Genomic DNA, 20,968 nt, shown 5'->3' with positions numbered 1-20,968 from the left:
CAGGAGCAGTGACCTCCAGCAGCTGCACCCAGGACTGGCCGGGACGGGATGTGATGGGCTGGCAGAAGCCCTCATGCACCTTGGCACTGCATCAGTCACCTCCCGTGTCTCCAGCGCCCAGAAGCAATGCCAAACCTGCGGCATTGCTTTGCCTTTGGTGGGGGTTTTTTTCCAATCTTGCCCTACCTCTGGGGCTGCCAGCAGGAGCTTACCTAGGGCAGGCAGGCAGAGAGTCTCCAGGGGCTGAGCCCATGCCAGCCCCGCCGTCCTCAGCCTGCCGGGGGTCACCTCTACCAAGGGTTGGGGACAGCAGCTGGGGATGCCAATAAGGCTCTGTCACCACCTGCCCTGCCTGGTCCCACTCTGCAGCAGGGAAAGGCTGCAAACTGCAGCTGGGGTTTTCCCTTCTGCATTAAAAGCCAGGTGGTCAGAAAGCCCTAAAATGTTGCAAGACACCTTTGCTATTTTATTCAGGACATTTACACACAGCAGTTGCACCTGGGGGATGCAGCCACACACCTGACTGCTTCTGTCCCTGAGCTGGGGCAACCCTTGGGCCAGCAAGTGGGGAGCTGGGGAGCTCTGCAGGAGAAGGGGGAAGAAACAGCTCAGCCCTAGGCTCCACCAGCACCGAGGGCAAATTTCTTTATTATTTAGTCTCTGCAGGGAGCTCAGGTGTTTGCTCTTCACTGCACAAGGGCAAGCACCACTACTCAGAGCCCCGCTTTGCTCATCTCCATGTCCACAGTCCCAGGCAGTGCTGGTACCTGCTGGTTCCCAGGAGGGTGTCTAGCCCTGATGTAAGACTTTCAAGGCACTGAAACTCCTGCCAGGGTGCACCATGCCGTTGGCCAGTTACATCCCAGGCAAACACTCCTGGTCTCACTTGACTTTCAGCATCCCCTCAGGTCCCCTTATCTCCACCACATTACTACTTGAAATGAGGTTGTAACAAGGTGGGGGGTCAGTCTCTTCTCCCAAGTAACAAGCAATAAGATGAGAGGAAATGGCCTCAAGTTGCACCAGGGCAGGTTTAGATTGGATATTAGTTAAAATTCCTTCACCAAAAGGGTTGTCGAGCATTGAACAGGCTGCCCAGGGAAGGGGTTGAGTCACCATCCCTGGAGTTATTTAAAAGATATGTAGATGTGGTGCTTAGGGACATGGTTTAGTGGTGGACTTGGCAGTGCTAAGTTAACAGTTGGACTTGATCTTAAAGGTCTTTTCCAACCTAAACAATTCTATAATTCTATCAAGGACATAAGGCCACCTTAGGTGTCTTCAGGGCCATTGCTCCTCTCCAGTCCCTCCTGTAGAACCAACACTGGATGCTGGTGTCTCCACTTCTTCTCCCAGCTCCTCCCTTATATTCTCACATCCACACCCCTCCTTTCCTTACCTTAAATGCTTTCACTTGCACCCTCACCTGCCTCCTTTCCCTCTGCTGTCCCCATCTCCCCCTCCTATCTGCACCCTCCAACCTCTTCCCCACCTCACGCAGAGTCCCTGAAGGACACTGCCATGCTCAACCCCACTGCAGCCAGAGCAGCCAACAGCCTGTTTGGCTGAAAGCATCAAAGCAGATGGGGACGAGCATGATGTCCTGCAGCCAGACCTGTCCCAGCCCTGGTGGCACTGGGACCAGCTGCATTTCAGATGGTGCAGCCAATACCCCAAGGAGATCCCCAAGGCCAGCATGGTGGTGGCTGGCACCACAAGGGCTGTCTGCACCCTGCCATGTCCCTTCCCAGGATGCTCTGAAGCAAATGGGATCTGCTCTCTTAATGGGACAGCATGTCCCAGAGCCATCCCACATCTCTCTTTAACCCAAGCACCTTTGTTTGGGAACCTCCCTACTGTGTCCCCCTCCCTAGAGAGTTTGCTGCATCGGAGGGGCTATGAGAGGAGTTGGACCACCCCCAAATCCCAGTGACTCCCTCCAGGTCCCAGTAAACTGGGAAGACAAACGGGTCTGGGGATGTCCAACCGTGGCCCAGCTGCACCCTTTCTCTGCTGCCACCAGGGAGCATCATGGGGACATTCAGTCAGGCTGTCCTCACCCTGGGTCCAGCTGAAATCCTCCAGAAATTGTGCCGAGCTTTGGGAAGATGCTGTTCCCTTTATGCCTGGTCCTTGCTGTCCCTGGTGTCCCCACAGCCAGGTGTGGCCCAGCCCTGCTTTGGATGCATGGGCTCGACCCACCACAGGGTGCTGCTGCCATGGTTGGGACACCTGGGTGCTGCTCCCTGCCCCATCTCTGCTGTCCCCATTCAGCACTGTGTGACAGCCCTGTGCCTTCCCTGGAGGAAGAATCACCCCAAAACACCTCCAGAGCAGCTGGGCCAGGACGTGGGCTTCAGAGAACAAATGGGGTTTGATCTGTTGACCCAATAACCTGCAAGGAAACAGCTGTGGAAGAGGATGCTCCATCCTCCTCCTTGTCCATGTGCATGTCAACACAGGAGGGACACTCTTGTATTTTTGCAGGGGAAGGCCACCACCTCCAGCTCACTGTGACCAAGGGCCAGTGAGGGCCAGGGCTGAGGCTGGTGGTGGCTTTTGCCATGAGTGCATGTGATGGCTTCGTTCCCATCTCTTGAGGGTTAGGATGTGGCAGTGATCCCAAGAGAGAGATGGGGGGTCCCATGCCTCTTAGGAAGGAGGAGGACTTCCCCAGCAAACAGTGAGCTGGATGGAGGGACCCACTGCCTGCTCCTTGAAGCAGCCGACATGCAGAGAGCCCACCCTTTCTGCAGGCTGGAAATGCCCAGGGGATCCCACTGGGCAACAGTGGCCAGAAGCTTCATTCCTGCTCGGCACCTGTAAAGCCCTCAGGGATCTCATGGGGTGGTAAAAAGCTGCAGGAATGCAAAGTGACGTGCAGGGCTCTCACCCAGCCCTGGGTGCCGCTGAAGGTGAGAAGCTGATTTAATTTTACAACCTGCAAAGCCCTTGGGGAGGTGGACACGGCCAGGCTGGGCACCAGGGCTGGTTATTTTCTGTCCCTGGCAGTGTGACTTGCAAAGCAAAGTGTCAGGGCTCTCCACGAGTTCACATCTTCCTGCAAGCCAGGCCACAACCCACATCCCACCCCACTGTCTGGACGAGGAAAGATGCCCTTGGTGGTCCCTTTTTTCTGCTGTTCATGCCCATGGTCACCTCTTCCTTGCAGGGCGCAGGAGAAGCTGATGTCCTTTTGCACCCCAGCACGGCAACCAGGAGGTATGGGGGGAGGATGGAGGGAGCAGCCAGCAGCTGGTTATCTGATCCCAGCAGCTCCGGTGTAAACTTAGCATGGCCTTTTGGAAAGTACTAGCTGTGGCAAAACATGCAGTAAATCACTGTTCTGAATGCCAACAATATTTTGAGATTAGCAAATCTTACAGAGCTCGGTTTGGGGTCGCGATTTGCCAGTGTAACTGGGGGGGTCTTGCCACCCCGGTACCCCCCAGCCCCCAAGGATCGCACCGAGCTGCAAATGCTTCTTGTTCTTTGGAGGAGATGAGGTAAGTTCTGGGGTCATCACTGGCCATGGGGTTGCAGAACCCCCATGCTCATATAGGTGCCCACCCCGCGCTCCCGGAAGGCAGGACTGACCCTCTGATTTCCCTGCCATCTCCTTCCCAGCCTGTTCAGCCCAGCTTGACAAATCCCCAGTTTCCTCGCTTTTTTAATCAAGTAGCAAAACCAGCTCCCACTGGCTGCCCCGGCCCTCTCCAGCATCATCCTATGCTCCCTAGGGCAAGACACCGTGACCCCCAGCACCATCACCCTGGTCCCCAGTGTCCCCAGCACCCCCAGCACTGGCAGTTCACTGAACCACAATGCTTCAGGGTGGGGATGCCCAGGACTTTGCAAAAGCCACCCAGGAGGCTGGATCCTGGTGCCACCACCTGCATCCAGATGTGCCACAAGTTTTCCAAGCTCAGCTGAGATCTAAGTCTGCACCAGGGCCCCGCTTGTGGGACAAAAAGGAGGCAGAAACCCTTTGAATTGAGCAGAAAAAGGGGCAGCAAGTACCTGGGAGCCAAAACCAGGTGCATCCTGATGGAAAATCAGCCATAGGCTTTGCACACTGCAGGAGATTAAGCCCTGAAACACTCTCCCAAGGCCAAAACGGCCCAGAGCTGGCATTTTAACCCAGGATAAGTCACTGGCTCAGTACGGGAGGGACTGGAGAAGATCCCATGCTACACCTGAGGCTGGGCTTGTGCTCGACCCTTTCCATCTATGGATGCCTGCTTGCAAACAGCGATGCCAGCCCAGCCAGCAGCCTGTAAACTGAGACGTCTTTGCACCTCCTGACCATTAAATGGCCTCGGAAAGGAACAGTTTCCCTGCACTATATTTGCAAGGGGGCTGCAGCCCAACACCAGTCCTCCCTGCCCAACCAGTGCTGCCCAAGCCCCTCTGCCAAACACTACCTCCAAGAAATCCTAAAGGTGGATTGGATTGGGATTAAAACTATCAGGTACAGGGAAAAGTGTCCCTATTAGCTTTGTTTTCTAATTCCTAGGAGCTTTGTGGCCCCCTCTGCAACCACCATGCATGAAATGGTCCCTAAAGCTTTTTCATGCAAAAATGTGCAACCTTTGGGGTCTGTGACTTTGACATGGGGCTCTCTGCACCCCAGCAATTGGAGCAGGGAGGACTCTAGGGGATAGGGGTTGCACCTTGCTAAGAAGCTATGATTTTGGTGTCCCATGAAGGTTGACATCTCTTCTTGCCCAGTCGGGCACTGCTTTGCTCCAGGTCGTGGCCCAGAGTGTCCCGGCTGGCTCTTAGCCACCCTCTCCCTGCAGGTCCCCCTGCACCCACAAGCATCAGGGGGAAGAGTAGCAGGCAGAGGATGTTATGTGGCACCCTGTTTTGGGGAGCTGGGAGTGATCACCAAGCACTGAACAGGGCAGCGAGTGAAGCATCAGTGGCAGGAATGGTGCAAACACAAGTGAACTGAACTTGCACGTCCTCAGCCAAAGCGCAAACCTCCGGAGAGCCAGATAACCCAGAGAGAAAACTCTCTCCTGAGGAAAGTCCCCTCTCCCGCAAGGTCTCCCAGAGAGGTTTCTTTGCTCTGATGCTGCCATCCAGTGGGAGAAACTCCCTGGCATGGGAAAGGCTGGAAATGAGGGCCTTGGGGTCCCTAGCCCCGGGGCGGGGGGGGTGCACCCACTACCACCAGCCTCAGGGACATCCCTGCCAGGGATGCTGCAGCCAAACCTGAGCCTCCATCTTCAAGCCCTGACCCCAGCCTGGCTGCAATGGGCAAAATAATAACCGCTCACGCACCGCATGCTTGAGCTGCTCTGGTACCTAACAGCCTCCCGAAACATAGCAGCCAGTGAGGGGACAGGGAAGGGGTGAAGATGCACCGGGATGAGGGAAGGGGCAGCAAGCTGAGCCTTCCTCAAGAGGAGGAGGAGGCTGAGGAGCTGTGGTGGAAGCAGGGTCCCAGCAGTGAGGACACCCCAGTCCCAGTGCGATGCGGCCCCACGGGATACTCACAACGGTGTCCCCCGACCACAGGATATTTGCAGTCTGAACACACCACGCCTGCAGAAAGCCAAATTCCAGCATGTATTCATCAGCACTGGGGCTGCAAGGAGGGGAAAAAAAACAAACACAAAACTCCCCGGGCTTGGTTCAGGGGAGCAAAATTACTTTGGCAGTGGCGACAGAGTAGCGCAATGGCAAGTGTTGCATCCGCAGTGGCCAGCAGCCGCGAGGATCCCACAATGTGCCCATTTGTTGTCCCGGTGGGCGGCTGGCTTCCCGCAGAAAGGAGCTTTCAGTGGGAATATTCAGAAGTTCAACCTCTTTCAGCAGCGCAAGGTTTGCTGGATTGTGTGCCGGGCACAAAGGGACAGTGTTTCCTCAGGAGCGGGGAGGTTTTGTGACTAGGGACACGGCTCTTTTCTTCCCCACACAGAAGCCATCTGAGCGGAGGCAAGGCGTTATCCAGGCAGGATCGTAGTCAGAGACTTGCCTTAAAGGGAGAAAGCAGAAAAGATTTGTGTATACGGGAAAAAACTCAAAGAATGTGGGGATTTCTTTTGGCTGAAGGCAGCAGTTGTTTTCCCAAGGTGGCTCTGGTTTCCAGGAAAACAGGGATTTTCCTCCAAGCTCAAGGGGGAAACCCCCTAACTTTTTATCTTCCCTTCATGCCAAGAGGAAATTTCTCCTGGGAATGAGCCCTGTGCACAAATAAACACGCTGCCCTCTCCTCCGGGAAGCACAAGTGCTCTTCCACCCACTCAAGATCAGCCAGAAACTATCCCCCGGACCAGCAATTCCCTGATAACCCCAACAAGGCAGCAGCATCCTGGCTGGGTCAGAAGCACGCACCCCATCGGGGATGTGTTTTGAAAGCATCCACCACCTCTGCAAGCTGGCAAAGGCCATTTTCCCCAGCTGCAAATCCACCCTCGAGGTCCAGCCCATTCTCAGGAAAGGGAAGGGAATGGGAGGTGTTGCAAAATACGAAAGGAGGATAGTTGATGTAGGAAATCCGGTCTACATCTGCAAACAGCCATGCTCCGGCATTAGGGCTGAGAACTGTGCACAGCTCATCACACCTAAAGTCCTCATAAGTGATAGCTGTGCCCAAAGCCCTTTCTGCATGTTTAATTACTGCCTAAAAATGGCAGAGGAAGTATTAGGGGTGTGGACAGGCTAAGGATGGAAAAGGGGGATTTTTTTTTAAGATATCATTGGTTTTAAAGAGACTTTCCTCATTGGTGGGTCTGGAGCAGTAAAACCACCCAGAAAAGCCGAGCAGCTCCACAGGCGTCCCAGCTGCATGCCCTGAATGGGGCGGCTGTCGTATCGCAGCGCTACTGAACTGCTCTCCCTTCATGTAACAAAGACGGATGGCAACCAGCCTGGAGCCCGAGAGCTGGCCGAGGCGGCCCTGAAAGGGGGAATAAATCTCTGCCCGATGGAGAAATGCCAGCCCAAGGGAAAGCACAACCCAGCCAGCGTTCTCAAGTGGAGTCAGGACAAGCTCACAGCCGACGGCCATGGAAATGAAAGCACGGTGGCATCGTCAGGGCAGCTTGGCTGACTCCCCATCACGTTGCAATGCGGGAGACCCCAAAACCTCTGTCCTCCGGAGGGGATAGGTCAGCATCACCCCCAGCCCCGCAGCAGTTGCGCTGGGCACCGTCCCTGGCACCAGCGGGCTCCCGGGGAGAAAAGGGCTTGGAGGAGGCAGGGAGGCCGAAGCGGGGCTCAGGCAGGGGTACTGGAAGTTTGGGGCTGGGTGCTTCGTCCCCCGTGGGGTAGGGCAAGGCCACCCCTTGTCCCCGAGGTCCCTGCCCCATTTCCCACCCCGTGCCCAGTCGTGCCCCATCCCCCTACCCGGGCTGTGCCCGGCTCCCCACGGGGTGCCCAGCGCCGTGTGCGGGGGTGCTCAGCTCCCCCCGTGCCCGGCGCTCCCACGACCTCCATATCCAGGTCCCTCCCGGGACCTCCGTGCCCAGTGCTCCCGGATCCCCTACGTCCAGCTCCTCCGGGCACCCTCGTACCCAGGGGTGCTCCCGGCTCCCCCATGCCCGGTGTCCCCGGGACCGCCGTGCCCGGGTGCTGTCGGTGCCCGGTGCTCCCGGTGTCCCCGTGCTCGGTGTTCCCGGCTCTTCTGCAACCAGGTGCTCCCGGCTCCCCCTTTCCCCATGCTCCCGGGACTTCCATGCTCCCGGGACTCCCATGCCCGGTTCTCCCGGTTCCCCGTGCCCGGCGCTCCCGGCCCGCCCCCCGTGCCCAGGTGCCCCCGCTCCCGGGGCGGGCTCCCCGTGTCCCGGCCGGTGCCAGGTGCCCGGCCCCCCCTCCCGCTCCTCCTCTCCTCTCCTCTCCTCTCCTCTCCTCTCCTCTCCTCTCCTCTCCTCTCCTCTCCTCTCCTCTCCTCTCCTCTCCGCCCCGTCCCGTCCCGTCCCTCCTCCCCCGGGAAAGCGAAAGCGTAGCGGGCGGAAGCCGAGCTCTCCCCGCCGGGCCGCACCGCACCGGGGCCGCACCGGGGCCGCTCCGCTCCGGGAGCCACCATGGCCTCCATCGGCAACTTCTTCCGACGGAGCCTGCGGCGCTCCGGCCGCCGAGGTGAGAGTCGGGAGGGGACGCCGGGGAGCACAGCCCCGCGCCGGGCTCCGGGAGGTGCCGGTGCCGGTGTCGGTGTCGGTGCTGGGACTGGTACCGGTGCCCCGGGGCCGCGGCTGCGGGAGCCGACGACTGCCGGCGGAGCGGGGACTTTCCCGGGCAGCGCAGCGCGGCCACGCCGGGTGGGACCGACGGTACGGGCACGGGCACGGGCACGGGCACCGGCACCGGCTCCGTCCCCTCCAGCCCTGCCCGTACGCGCTCTCCCTGCGGAGCCCAGCTCGGGCCGTCTGCCCCCGGGTCTTACCGCATCTCCGGGGGCTTGCTCCATCCTCAGGGGCTCACCCCAGCCCCCGGGAGTGCACTCCATCTCCCAGGAGCACACCCCAGCCCCTGGGGGTTCAGCCCATCCCGGGAGCTGCACCCCAACCCCTGGGAGCAAACTCCATCCCAAAGGAGTCTACCCCAGCCCCTGGGGGTTTACCCCATTCCCAGGGTCCCCACTACCATGTCCCCCAAAGCTTTCCCAGCCATTTGCTCACCGAGCACAGCAATGCCGGAGCGTGGCATCGAGGGCATCCGTGGGGGCACGGTGCCGCTGAGGCAGGTCAGTGTTGCGGAGCCTTTAGAGGACGGTGCTGAAATCGGTCCTTTGGGATTTGTGAGCTTTTCTGAGATAGAGGATGGATTGTCGGGGTTTTCTGGCCTGCCATATCTCAAGCCACAACAGAGCAGGTTGGGGCAACCTGTGGATTTGGGGGGCTCACTGCAAGCCCCCCCTCGCCTTCAGGTCTGTTTTGTGGTGGCTGGCTCTTGCTCTGGGTGCGATATATGTTTTTCCAAGCTCAGCAGAAGAGGTTTGATAAAGCAAAAGCCATTTCCTCTTTGCTGGGGCAGGTGGGTGGCTGCATGGCACAGGAAGCAGAGCTCCACCACAAACTGTTGTGCCAGGCCAGGAGATTTCGACACGCCGCAGCCCGAAGTTTTCTGGGAGGAAAGAAACAGGTCGTGCCACATCTCAACATGATCTGAGCACAGCCCTCGGCTGATAAGAAAACCCCGCTCTGGTTGGGGAAGCTGGTTGTGCAGCAAAATGTCTTTTTCTTTTAATGCCGGCAGCCCCGGTGCCATTTCCGTGCACCGTGGCAGCCTTTGCCCTCTCTGTGCCCAGTGGAGGGAGGGGTGAAAATCCACAGCACTGGCAGCCGCTTTCCATCCAGGAGCTGCAGGAGCCCACCTGCCCCAGCCGCCTGGCTCATGCCCCTCCTCGCAGGGGATGCTCCCGCTGCTGGGGGGGCTGCAGGGTAGTCCCCAAGTCTTCCCCGCTTTGGCTACAGAAGAGTCATTGGCCAAAGCTCTTGTGACAGTGGCTTACATCCTCAGGACACATGAGGAACTGCATATGCTGCTGGTTTTGGGGAGCAGTGGGACCTCTGATGCCACATGAAACCTGTCCAATGCTGCACGATGGTGCAAGGCCCCGTATGTACCCGGAGCTCGTCTTCCAGCTCAGGGATGGGGTATTATGGTCCCAGAGGGATTTAGACTCTGCCAGAAAGGGCTTTGCAACCAGACGGTGCAGGGGAGCATTGCTGGGTGACGCTGCGCTTTTGGCAGGGCTCGCTGCGCTGGGTCGCGCTTTGGGCAGGCACGTGGGTCCGTCTGCAAGAGGCAGACCCGCAGCCTGGCATGACCAGCCTCCCCAGAGCAGTGGGTTTTGCTCAGCTGTTTGAAAATGCCACGGATATGATGCAAATCCAGCCCTTGCTTGAGAGTGCATCTTATATTCTCTGAAATGCAGGATGGGACTGGATAGGCAGGATTTAACCTGGATTTTCACCTTACCCTGGCACTCTGCGATGGGAAAACAACCAACGCCGGCATCCAGCAAGGATGGGGGATGCCAGCAGCCCTCCCCACTGCACAACCTGGTTCCCTGGGGTCCCCCCAGCAACAACGTCCTACCCCAGCCCCATAGGTGAGATTGGACCACTGAAGCCATTGCTGGAGCATCCCAAGGAGGAGCAGGAGAAGGAAAGCGCATCTTGTTGACTTTTTTTCCCTGGCCCAGAGCACCTTGTTGGGCTGTCACATGGGTGATCCCCACCAAGGACAAACCAGCGGTGTCTGCAGGCGGGTCTCATCCTCAGGATGCTCCTGGGCCTCCCCTTGCTGCGAAGGGAGCTCTTTGGGTCGAATTTCACCTTACCAAGAGGAAGGACTTTGCATGCGGAGGTGGAACAGCCTCAGGGTGCACACGGGGGTGTCTTCACACATCTCCCCACCCTGAGCTGGGAAAGGTGTTTTGTCCCTGGGAAGGGACATCCCATGATGGGACTGTGAGTGTCACCTCCTCAGATGAGCTATCGGCTCCCAATGACCTGGAGCGAAGGCTGCAAAGGTGTTTCCAGACTAAAGGAGGCGGCTACAGAACCAGAGGGATACACGTGGTGGGGTGTCCACCAGCATTGCTTTCGGAGGAGGATGTCATGCACAGGGGAGAGGGACGATGGGAGCAGCCAGCCACAGCCATGCCTTGCCCTGCCAAGGTGCAGCACAACCGAAAGAGCCCAGGGCCAAACTCTGGGATGCGGGGACAAATTGCAAGAGTCAGTTAGTTCATCCGGCCAACACATTTGTTTCCCTGCCTGTTATTCCTAGGAACAGCTCAAGCATTTCTGTTCTAGCTCCCTGCCGTAATCAGAGCCAAGACCAAGCCCGGGACAGTTTCAGTGCCAGGAACCAGGGATTTAGAGACTCGCAAGCGGCTGCTGGGAGAGGGAAATGCTATGGCATGGCCTGGCTGCAGCCTCCTACCGGCACTTAACTCCTCTCTTTCCCAGCCCTCAGATCTCATTACCTCACCATGATCATCCCAGGGCCCTTGGAGATGTCGGCTTGGGCTCTTTTCACTCTTATTTCTAGTTTTTCGGGTTGTGACAGCTGACACTCCCCAGCTGTCCTCCCCAACCGGCCGAACAAGAAATGGGATGTAATCTCAAGGAATTGCTTTGGTTTGGGAGCTGTGGTTTAGGGAAAACCCTCGAGTATCTCATTTGCAATCAGCAGTTCCCAGGACTGAGGACATCTGGCAGGGAGAGGTTGGGATTCATCTTGCTGGAGCCTTTGGAGGTGCTCTAACAAGATCTGTGCTGTTTGTTTGCTGCTTTTTTTCCCCTAAGGGAATAAAATTGACTGCTATAAAAGCATTCCCACACCTTCCTGCTGATGCTTTGTGCAGAGACATGTGCTCTCTGCCATCCCACGTGTCGGCTTCACCTGGGGTGTCCCTCTGCCCACCCTGGGATGGGGCAAAGCAGGGTTTGGGTGTCTGACAGCACTTTGATTTTCTCCAAAAGCCTCATAAAAGCCATTTCTCTTTCCTTTCTGTGTCCTGTGCCTGCATGTCCCCAGCTGTTCATTGTCAGGGACCAAACCACCCTTTGCACCAGGTCCCGGTTCCTTCCAGCCACTTTGACTGGTTCATGGGTAGCTCTGCATCTCCTCTCCTGCCATCAGGATACCTCCTGGCTTTTCATTTCACTCTGCTCTGTTTTTGGGGTTGTTTGGGGTTTTTTTTGCTACAGAAGGAAAAGAGGAGGCCTCTGCTGCAGAAAACAACCCCTCACGGATGCCGCAGGGGAAGCCGGGAGAGCGGAGCTCTGTCCTCTATTCTGCTGGACAGTTTTTCTTTGAGTACCTGGTGGTAGTGTCACTGAAGAAGATGTCAGATGGACGTTATGAACCCAAGATAACCTACCAGTTCCCAAAGGTATTTAGTCCCCTGTTTCCTGGAAGTTGAGTTTTCCAAATTTAGAGGAAAAGGGGATGTTGCTCCTTCCCTGTCACTGGAGCCAGGGGAGGAGAACAGAAAAATACCCCATGCCCTTGAGTCACAGACTCAAACCCCAGGGCTTTGCCTTCATGGGTTGGGGTTGCTGGGACCGTCTGTCCCTCCCTGCAGTCCGAGCCCAGGGCCACAAACCCCAGGGGTGCTCCCTGGTTTCCTGTCCCAAAAGGGGAGACCATGGCAGTGAAATCACACGTTGGGGAAATGGCACAGGAGGAGAGCCCCTATTTGCAGAGGCGCCCTTGGGTGCCTCTGCTTTGCCCCGCTATCCCTGGAGTAAAAGAGTCAAAAATGGGATTTTTAGGAGATGCTTGTCCAGGGATGTGTGGGCACCCTCTGCTTCGGTCTCAGCTGGGGGTTGCTTTGTGACCTACCCCACCCCACCCCCTGGGGCTATGGTCACCCTCCATCACCCTGACTCTTGGCATTGCTTCGTTCCAGCGTGAGAACTTGCTGAAGGGCCAGAAGGAGGAGGAGGAACGTCTCTTGCAAGCCATCCCCCTCTTCTGCTTCCCAGACGGCAACAACTGGGCCCCTGTCACTGAGTTCACCAGGTACCTGCCCCGCTGTGGGGTCTCAGCCATGGTTTCCCACCCCATGCCATCACACCCCTGAGGTCTGTGGGCTGGAAGAGCCATCCTGTTCCCATGTGTTGTCTCTCCTTGCAGCGAAACCTTTTCTTTCGTCCTGACCAACGTGGACGGCAGCAGGAAGATCGGCTACTGCAGGCGGCTGCTGGTGAGCATCCCACTGCCCGTACACCCGTCGCTGGGTTGGTGGTGGCCATGTCACCCCATCCCCATGGTGGGACATGATGCCTTCTGCCATGCCCAAAGTACAGCTCTTGGGGACATGCCTTAGAAAGCCACTTGTCTTGGCAAGATGATGAAAAGCAGCAAGGGGGTGCCCAAAGGGATTTCTTCAGAGCTTTCTTCTGCTGGGGCATCAGTTGGATGCTGGATGGAGGCAAGCAGTGTTTGCTGTAGATCAGGGCTGGTCTGAAATGCAACCAGGAGATGCGACGGTTGGGAGGTGCCGTTCCCTGTATCAGTGGTCGCTGCCTCCCCACCGATCTCCTTTCCCTTGGTCGCAGAGGTCAGGACGGCTGCAAATCCCACTCGGGATCAGGATGGTGATGCGCATGCACCCATCCAGGTGCCAAGGAGCCAGGTGCCCTCAGCCCCGTCCCCAAAAATTGCTTCTGAGCAGTGGCTGCCTTTCTCAGCTCATGGATTTGGCCAGCTTGGGGGCTGTGAGGAGCAATGGAGGTCTTCCTTGGCTGCTGATTTACGCGCAGCCTGCTTAAATGGGGACATAAAGCCATGGAGCCATACGCCAAGGCTTGGTGACTTGCTGGATGCCACCACCATTTCATTCCCTGGCAAACCTGCCCACTTCTGCATCCAGGGCTGAGCTCTGGCTGTTTGAACTGCATGTCTGGAGGGGTGAAAGTGCAGAGAGCAAACAGACCCAGGATAATCCAGTTGGAAAGGGAAAAACAGCCTGGATGCTCATCCCACTGGTCCCTGTTTCAGTAGGAGGCAGGATTAGCCCCGAGGGTATTGGGGCAGGAGGTCTCAGAGGACACGTCTGGGGGCGAGGAAAGTTTGGGAATATGCCAAAAGGTTTTGCACCAAAACAATTAACAACTTTGGCATCTGAATTGCCTTCTCCCGGTCCTGGGCACCCTCTGCTTTTACAGCATCAACTGGGCCTGAGCTCCAGCTCTGAAAATCCAGTGGGTGATTTGGCATCTTGGGGTGGGGGGGGTGAGTGGGGCCAGGGAGGATCTCTGAGGAGGGTGTGGAGCTGGTGCAGCGGGGCTGGGAGATGCTCAAAGCCTTTTCCCATCCTCTTCCAGCCATCCGGCCGTGGTGTCCGCCTCCCTGAAGTCTTCTGCATCATCAGCTGCCTGGGCTGCTTTGGGCTCTTCTCCAAGGTAGGGATGTGGTGGCTCCGTCTGGCACGGTGGTGGCCCAGGCAGCCACTCCGTTGCCTGCCGGGGTTTCACAGCTCACTTTTTTCTCCCCCAGATCTTGGACGAGGTGGAGAAGAGACGCCAGATCTCCATGGCAGTGATTTACCCCTTCATGCAGGGCCTTCGGGAATCGCCCTTCCCAGCTCCAGGGAAAACCGTCACCATTAAAAGCTTCATCCCTGAGTCAGGCACAGAGGTTGGTGGGGGTCTCGAGGGCTCAGCGGTACCTCCTGGACTGCTCCAACATGGAGAGCCCAGGCCACCTGTGGGAGCATCCTCCACACCTGCAGCACCCATGGGTGCTTGCTGGAGCAGCAGGTGGTGGGTCGGGCTGCCAGGGGCCTCATGCCCTGGGGAAATGGGAAATCTCCCTCCTGGTGCAGGAGGAGAGCAGCAAGCAGTGAGGATGAGGATGGAGCTAATCCACAGGCAATGCCGCCCCATCTTTGCATCCCTGCAAAGCAGCATCTTTGCAACTCCATCAGCCTCATGCCGGACCTGCAGCACAAAACCTTCCCGGGCGCCGTTTCTTAACATGTTGGTGCTTGCACAGCCTTTACGTCAGAGCGGTGTGTCATGCAGGGGGCCGTGGAGCGGGGCTGGCTGCACCCCACTTGTGAGCTGGCGTTCACACCTCCAAGTGCAGCACGCAGGGTTGTTGGGGTGCGCGGTGGTGCCGGGGCTGTCACGGGGTGTCGCAGGCTGCAGCTTCCCCTCCGCACCACAGCGCTCGGCTCTCAGCCTTGACACCCGCCCCAGTTTAGCATCACAGGCAGGAAGCTGCTGCGGCGCAGGCATGCAGCAAATCCGGCCTTTACCTGTGGAAAGGAGATCTGATACTGGCACGGTGCCCACAGGGCTCATCTCGCCCACGTATGGCCCAGGCTTGCACAGGCAGAACCTTTTCTTTTGCTTTTTCTTTCTCTTTTGGCAAAGCTGGGGTGGTAAAAGGGGGAGGATGTGCCCTGGCACCTGGCAAAATAACCAGAGAGCTGAGCATCCCAGGGATGCATCCTGCCGGGGTGGGTCTGAGGACAAGATCCCTCCTCTCTAGTGCAGTTGAACAGCTGGCTATCAAATTGCAAGAGATTTCTTCATCCAGGAAGGCTTGTGCCTTGGCTTTGCAGGTTGCTCAATGCTCTGGCTGTAGGCCAGGCTGCAGGGAGCGCGGCTGGGGGTGACTGGGGAAGGAGGATTTACAAGGACGTTCTTCGAAAGAGCTGCACTTTGGGGCTCCGGGCAGGGGCTGGAGCAAGTTGAGGAGATCAGTGAGAAAACAGGGAAAGGGGTGAAAATAAATTCTGAGTACTGCATGGGTTGGGAGCTGGGGATCGTGCAGGATTTGTGCTGGAAAGGGGCTGTGGAGCCCAGCCAAGCCCTATGCTGCTGGCTGGGAAGATGCTGCTTTGCTGGAAAGGCAGCTTGGCACACGGAGGAGGGGGATTTCCCCCTGCCCCATAAAGCTGGGGAGAGGGGCCAGGACTGTGTCATGAGCTGCACGGTCCTGTTAACCCTTCAGCAGCCACCGTCTCGGGGCTGCCTGCAGCAGGGCAGAGGTATCAACCAGGTTTGGGAGACTCTTGTCTGGGGCAAAGCCAGCAGAATAGACAGACCCCCTGCAAATATCCATTAGATAATTCACTTTTGGGCTATCCTAGCTAGGATGAGGTGAGCTGGCCCTCCCATAGAGGCTTTTGAGGAAGTATTTGTGGTTTTTATAGCAAAAGTCACGCCCTCATCCCTCCTCCCTTTCCTGGGCAACAGGAAAGCCTTTCCTTGTGAGTGCTGGAGAAAAGAGGCATTTTGGTTAAAAATTCAGTGCCCCAGTAAATAAACCCCACAGCGCACATCACCACTGGCTTCCCCTGCATCCTCAGCACTGCACAGCCCACATCTCCAGGCAGGACAAGATGAGGTTTGTCCCTTACAGAGGGACATGATGCAGATGCTGCAAACTCTGGGTTGTTAATTGCTCCCAAAGCACCCTCTTGGGGAGCCAGGGTGGTGGTGGGGAGAAGCATTGCACCTCCTAAGCCAGGCTTTGGTGGCTCTCCCTTGGCAGCTCATTGAGCTCACGCGGCCTGTGGACGCCCACCTGGAGCACGTGGAGTTTCAGGCTCTGCTCCAGCGGCTCAGCCCCCACCTCATCCTGCACATCTTTGCCTCTGCCGTGTTGGAGCGACGGCTCATTTTCCTGGCAGAGGAGCTGAGGTGAGTCCTGATCTGTTTATTTAAAAAAAAAAAAAAAAACCACCCACATAAAAACCTCTTGAAGGAGTGCAGGATGCAGCTGAGCTCAGGGTGGGATGCTCTCTCTGAGCAGTGAAGTTCCCTTTCCTCATGCAATGCCACCATGGTGGCTCCTTGTCCTGCAGCGTCCTGTCGCAGTGCATCCATGCAGTGGCTGCTCTCCTCTACCCCTTCACCTGGGCTCACACCTACATCCCCGTGGTCCCCGAGTGCCTGCTCGACACCGTCTGCTGCCCCACACCCTTCATGGTCGGCATCCAGATGCGGCACCTGGAGCGGGTCCTGGACCAGCCGATGGAGGAGGTATTTTATCTGGGTGGGGGAAATCATCTGGACAGAGCCTTCAGTTAGTTTGTGACCCTGGGTTTGGGCTGGCTCTGGGACTGGAGGCTTTGGTTGTGCCCTTTTCCCATCCAGGGAGGCTGGAAATTGGGGCTTCTTGCATGTGCCCTCCTGTTGGCACCCGGGGCAACAGCTCCACATGCTCCTGGGTGCTTCTGGCCACCCCAGGACCTACACCCCTGACCCTGGGGGCTCAGGGAGCTGCTGTTGGCCAGGCTGGCTGTTGGCATCATCCCAGCCTTGCAGAAGTGGAGAAAAGCTGTGTGGGGACAAGCCACTCAGCCTGCAGCAAACATGGTCCCTGGGGGGATGCCCTGGTCCCCCTGCCCAGGTCCCTCCAGCCCACAGGGACTGACCCCTCTCCCGCTACCCTCGTGGGCTGCAGACACACCGGCCTGATCCCAAAATGGGTGGGAGGAAGCCCAGATGCCTTGGTAGGGCTAAACCTGGGTGCTATCTGCTCTCTTTCAGGCTCTGATAGTGGATCTCTGTGAAGGGAAGATCCTCCGGGCGGTAGGTCCCCCCGCGCAGGGCATGGGGCTGGGGGTGGGCTCGCCTGGCCTGGGTAGCCCCAGGAAGGGCACCTTTCCCCCTTGGTGCCACATACCTGGCAGCTTTCACATTTTGGAGGCAGAGATATCTCAGTGTCACCCATCCAGGGGGAATGTCCCATGAAAGGATGTCTCCAGCCACTGCATCCGTCTTGTGGTGAGCCGGAGCAGCAGTGGCTGTGTGTTGGGCATTCCACTCCCAGCATCACTGCAGCACTCTGCAATGATAATTAATTAATGAGCTCTGCAGAAAGCCCAACTGATGGGCTGCACTAACTGCTGCCTGCCGCCATCTGAGCCAGATTCCCACTGGTGCCAGGTGCTTCATGGCCCCTTTGCCTTCCAGGTCGGTGATGAGGAGGAGATCTTGCCCGTCAAGCTGCAGAACGAGATGCTGACATCTCTGAACAGGCACAACAACAACAACAACGTACATAGTAAGGATGTCTCTTTATATATGGTAAAACACACACAAGCTGCCCTCCGCAGATGGCCAGAGTCCTTAGCAAAATGATTTTCCTAAAGGGACCTGGCCTGAGATGTTTCTGCTCCAATTTGCAACAAAATGCAGCCACGGGAGGGAAATCCCTTGGCCTTTTCCCTCTCCTGTGAAACATGAGAGCAGGAGCAACTACTTCTGCTGAAAAAAATCAGCTTTTGCCAATATTTGGCCCACAAAGACGCCACCACCCTGGAAAGCAAAAACAGCCAGTGCTCCCTCAACAAAATTAGTCTGATCTTTGTTTACTGTCAGAGGGAGGTTTTAAGAAATAATTTCTTGGAATGCAAACACAGACTGTGAACGGGCCAGGTTAAAATAAGACCGCCCTTTCCATGTTCAGAGGTCCAAACCCCACCTCTCGTGCTCTGTGTCCTCTTCCAGCATCCGAGCAGGTGAACACACTTGTCTCCGAAGCCTTCGTGCAATTCTTCGTCCGAATGGTTGGCCACTACGCCTCACACATCAAGTGGAGTAAAAACGGCTTGGGCATCTTCCAGGAGCGAGCATTCTGCAAAGCCATCACCTCCAAGACCAACCGCAAGTTTGTGAAGAAGTTTGTGAAGACGAACATGTTTTCCCTATTTATTGAGGAGGCAGAAAAGAGCAGGATCCCACAGGAAGGTGAACAGCCCTGTGTCTCCTTCCCTCTCTGGTCACGTGAGCTTTGCAAAGTCCTGGGCTATTTGGTTAAGGGAAGGAGATGCCCCATGCCCGGAGAGGAATGCAGCTCTAGGCTGAGGATGCTCAGGGCAGCGAGTAGCACCCGTTTGCTCTCAACAGCTGCATTTCCCTGTCCCTGTCAAACAATCAAAAAAAAATCCCTGGGCTCATTTCAGATCTTGTCGCTTGACTGGGGACGGGGCAGGCTTACTGAGAGCACAGTGTTTTTAGGCAAACATGCCAGTAGCTGCGCAAATATTTGGCTTGGACGCAGGCAGCAGCTGGGAGCCTAGCTGCGCTGCCTGTGAGCCCTGACTCATCTCTGCCACCGGCCCCGGCACAGACCCGTGGTGGCTGGGTTGGTCCTTTCCCCTTCCAGGGGATTTACAGGTCACTGGGCAGAGCTGAGCCTCCTCCCAGCCCATGATGAGGACAAACAGGGGTGATGGAGGTTGAGGAGACCACCCAAAACATCTGTCGGTGGCCAGAGACATCCTGGCCTAGGGCATGCCCCCCCCCCAAGGTCTTGCTGCCCTCGGAGAGAGTGCAGTCCTTGCACTCTATCAGCGACTGCCGCATTGGAGCAAAGCAGACATCCCCTTGGATGGCACCACATGGCAGCCAGCAGCACATGGTGCCCGTGGTGGGTCCCTCTCCGGCTGCTCTGCAGCCTGCCCGGGGGACTCGGGGCCTGGCTCTGCCTCGGTTGCTGCTTTCTCTGCCCTTTTAGGTCAGACTTTATAGGGCAGACGTGGGACCTGGGTCTGCCTGGGATTGGCAGAGAGGGATGGCACAATCCCAGCTTTCTCATTATATTCCCAGTCTACGTCACCTTTTTGGCTATTTGCATTCCCAGGGTCTCCCGCTTTCTCTCTTCCTTGCTGGTTGGAAAGGAAACACAAAAACTGAACAGGAGTGAGTGTGTGGGTTAAAAACTTACACTAGCCCAGCATAATAAAGCCCATTTCGGGTAGGTGAGAGGGATGGGTGGAATTGCAACAACCTCAATTTCACCTAGGTCCTCACCTGGGTGCAGTTGTCCACAACCCGGCATGGTTTGGCTCCCAGGGTGCACATGCACTCCCCAGGACTCGGGCTGTGCAGCTCTGTATCCTCCCCAGCCTGAACGCTTGCATTTCACTAACAATCTTTTCTCATCCACAGCATATTTCCAGCAGAAAATAACAGAGTACCACGAACAGAAGAAGCACCGAAGGGACTCCTGAAGTCCAGCCTGGGAGCACAGGAACAGGGCTGAGACAGAGCAGGTCCCCGCCAGCACCACCACACTGCACAGACTCCACGCGTGCCCCGTCCAAGGGCAGAGCATGCTGGACTCTTCTGGATCTGTCCGCCGGTTCCTACCCATCTGTGACTCATGAGATGCGTGGGCAGCACCGAACACCAGTTTCTACCCTTTCTTTTTCCCTCAGGGCATCATTGCACTGGAAAACTCTTTTGCACAGAGCTAGCAAGCAGGCGTGATTTCTTTTCCAATCTTGCTAGCAACAGGGACAAACTGCGGCTCACAGTGCCTGGCTCTGCGCAGAGTCTTTGGCCCCATCAGGACCTCATGCAGTGAGGGAGGGAAGTCAGGGAGCTGGCTGCAGGACAACAAAGGTGGTAGAGTAATTGTTAGAGAAAAAAAAAAAAAGGACAAGTAGGAAATAGTGTTATTTCTAATTAAAACAAACCTAGGTTTTGCAAATAAGTAACATCCTATTGAATAAGTTTCAGAGGTTTCTATTATTAATAACTGTTTCACTTTATTTTCTGTCAAGATATGCTCATTGTTAAATACCGGCAGGAACAGTTGCAGTGGATTTTAGCGGTTTCCTCTATAGCGGCTGTCTGCTTCGTTGGTACCACTTAGAGCCCAGTTTAGCTCTTTAAAGAAACGAAAATATTCTTTTCCAACAGGTTATTTATTTGTGCTGTAAGCAAACTGTGAAGGCCACAGGGCTGTATTTTGTAGCGGAGGGAAACAACTGATCAACAGCTTTGGGTAGGGAGGAAGTATGTGTTAAATCCAGTAGTAAAACATGTCGACATCGTCCTTGTTTCTGATTTTGATGCCAACTTCTTTAAAAACCTTGCAGTTCATTGAAGCACTGTCTCTGAAATGTGATGTCTGCAGCAGATTTAAAGATAAATTATGGTTCTCCCCCTTTCCTAATGCACTCATGCAGGGAATAAATATTGCAGCAGGGGAAGCTGGTTCTGGCTGGAGATCTGCCTGGTTCCTTCCCAGACAAACCAGGGCCAGACACTTCGCCCAGCAAGGGCTGGGGTCAAAGGCAGAACTTCATCCTCCCCTCTGGGATGTTACAGCCAAGCTGCCGTATCACTCAGTACCCACTAGACAAGTGCACACATGTAGATGTTATAAAAAATGCAGTTTAATACAACTTTTGCAGTGGTATTGAATGCCACGGTGAGATTTTACATAAACACTAAAAAATAAGCAGGCTGACTGCCAGACAGCTTTTGCTTTTGGAGCTGTTGAACATCTAACAAAAACAAGACAGATGTAAAAGGCATTTATTTTAGAAATAACTACTTGTGCAGTCATGCACAAATGTGACAGAAACACAGTCGGACAGAGGGTACAAACTGAAGAGCAATGAAACTCTCTAGCCCCACTGAAATAAAATTGTTGATTTTTGTTCAGCCCCCATGTGTGTTTGGAATGGGGAACAAGAATTATTTGTTAGAGAAAAAGGGGATTTGTGGCACTGTGGGTATCC

The 20,968-nt window shown here is 56.1% G+C and overlaps 1 protein-coding gene across 2 annotated transcripts; it reads left to right on the top strand.

Annotated features, from left to right (window-relative positions):
- The first annotated feature begins 7,938 nt into the window (after nt 1–7,938).
- DENND2D (DENN domain containing 2D) lies at nt 7,939–20,329 on the top strand. 2 transcript variants are annotated; one of them, XM_030000523.2, is made up of 12 exons: nt 7,940–8,091; nt 11,676–11,860; nt 12,380–12,492; nt 12,607–12,676; nt 13,800–13,877; nt 13,972–14,112; nt 15,979–16,127; nt 16,292–16,469; nt 16,980–17,021; nt 17,406–17,496; nt 17,943–18,182; nt 19,386–20,329. In XM_030000523.2, exons 1-12 carry the CDS (start codon nt 8,037–8,039, stop codon nt 19,445–19,447), a joined length of 1,404 nt encoding a protein of 467 aa, XP_029856383.1. In that variant the 5' UTR covers nt 7,940–8,036; the 3' UTR covers nt 19,448–20,329. The 2 variants fall into 2 exon arrangements, with proteins under 2 accessions (XP_040975808.1, XP_029856383.1); XM_041119874.1 differs by lacking the exon at nt 16,980–17,021 and having other exon boundaries at nt 7,939–8,091.
- Nucleotides 20,330–20,968: the final 639 nt, after the last annotated feature.

The sequence above is a fragment of the Aquila chrysaetos genome, chromosome 24 (genome assembly GCF_900496995.4).
Source record: "Aquila chrysaetos chrysaetos chromosome 24, bAquChr1.4, whole genome shotgun sequence".
In the NCBI taxonomy this organism is placed as follows: domain Eukaryota; kingdom Metazoa; phylum Chordata; class Aves; order Accipitriformes; family Accipitridae; genus Aquila; species Aquila chrysaetos.
Note: the sequence above shows the minus strand (reverse complement) of the source record. Positions and strands in the feature narration are given on the sequence as shown.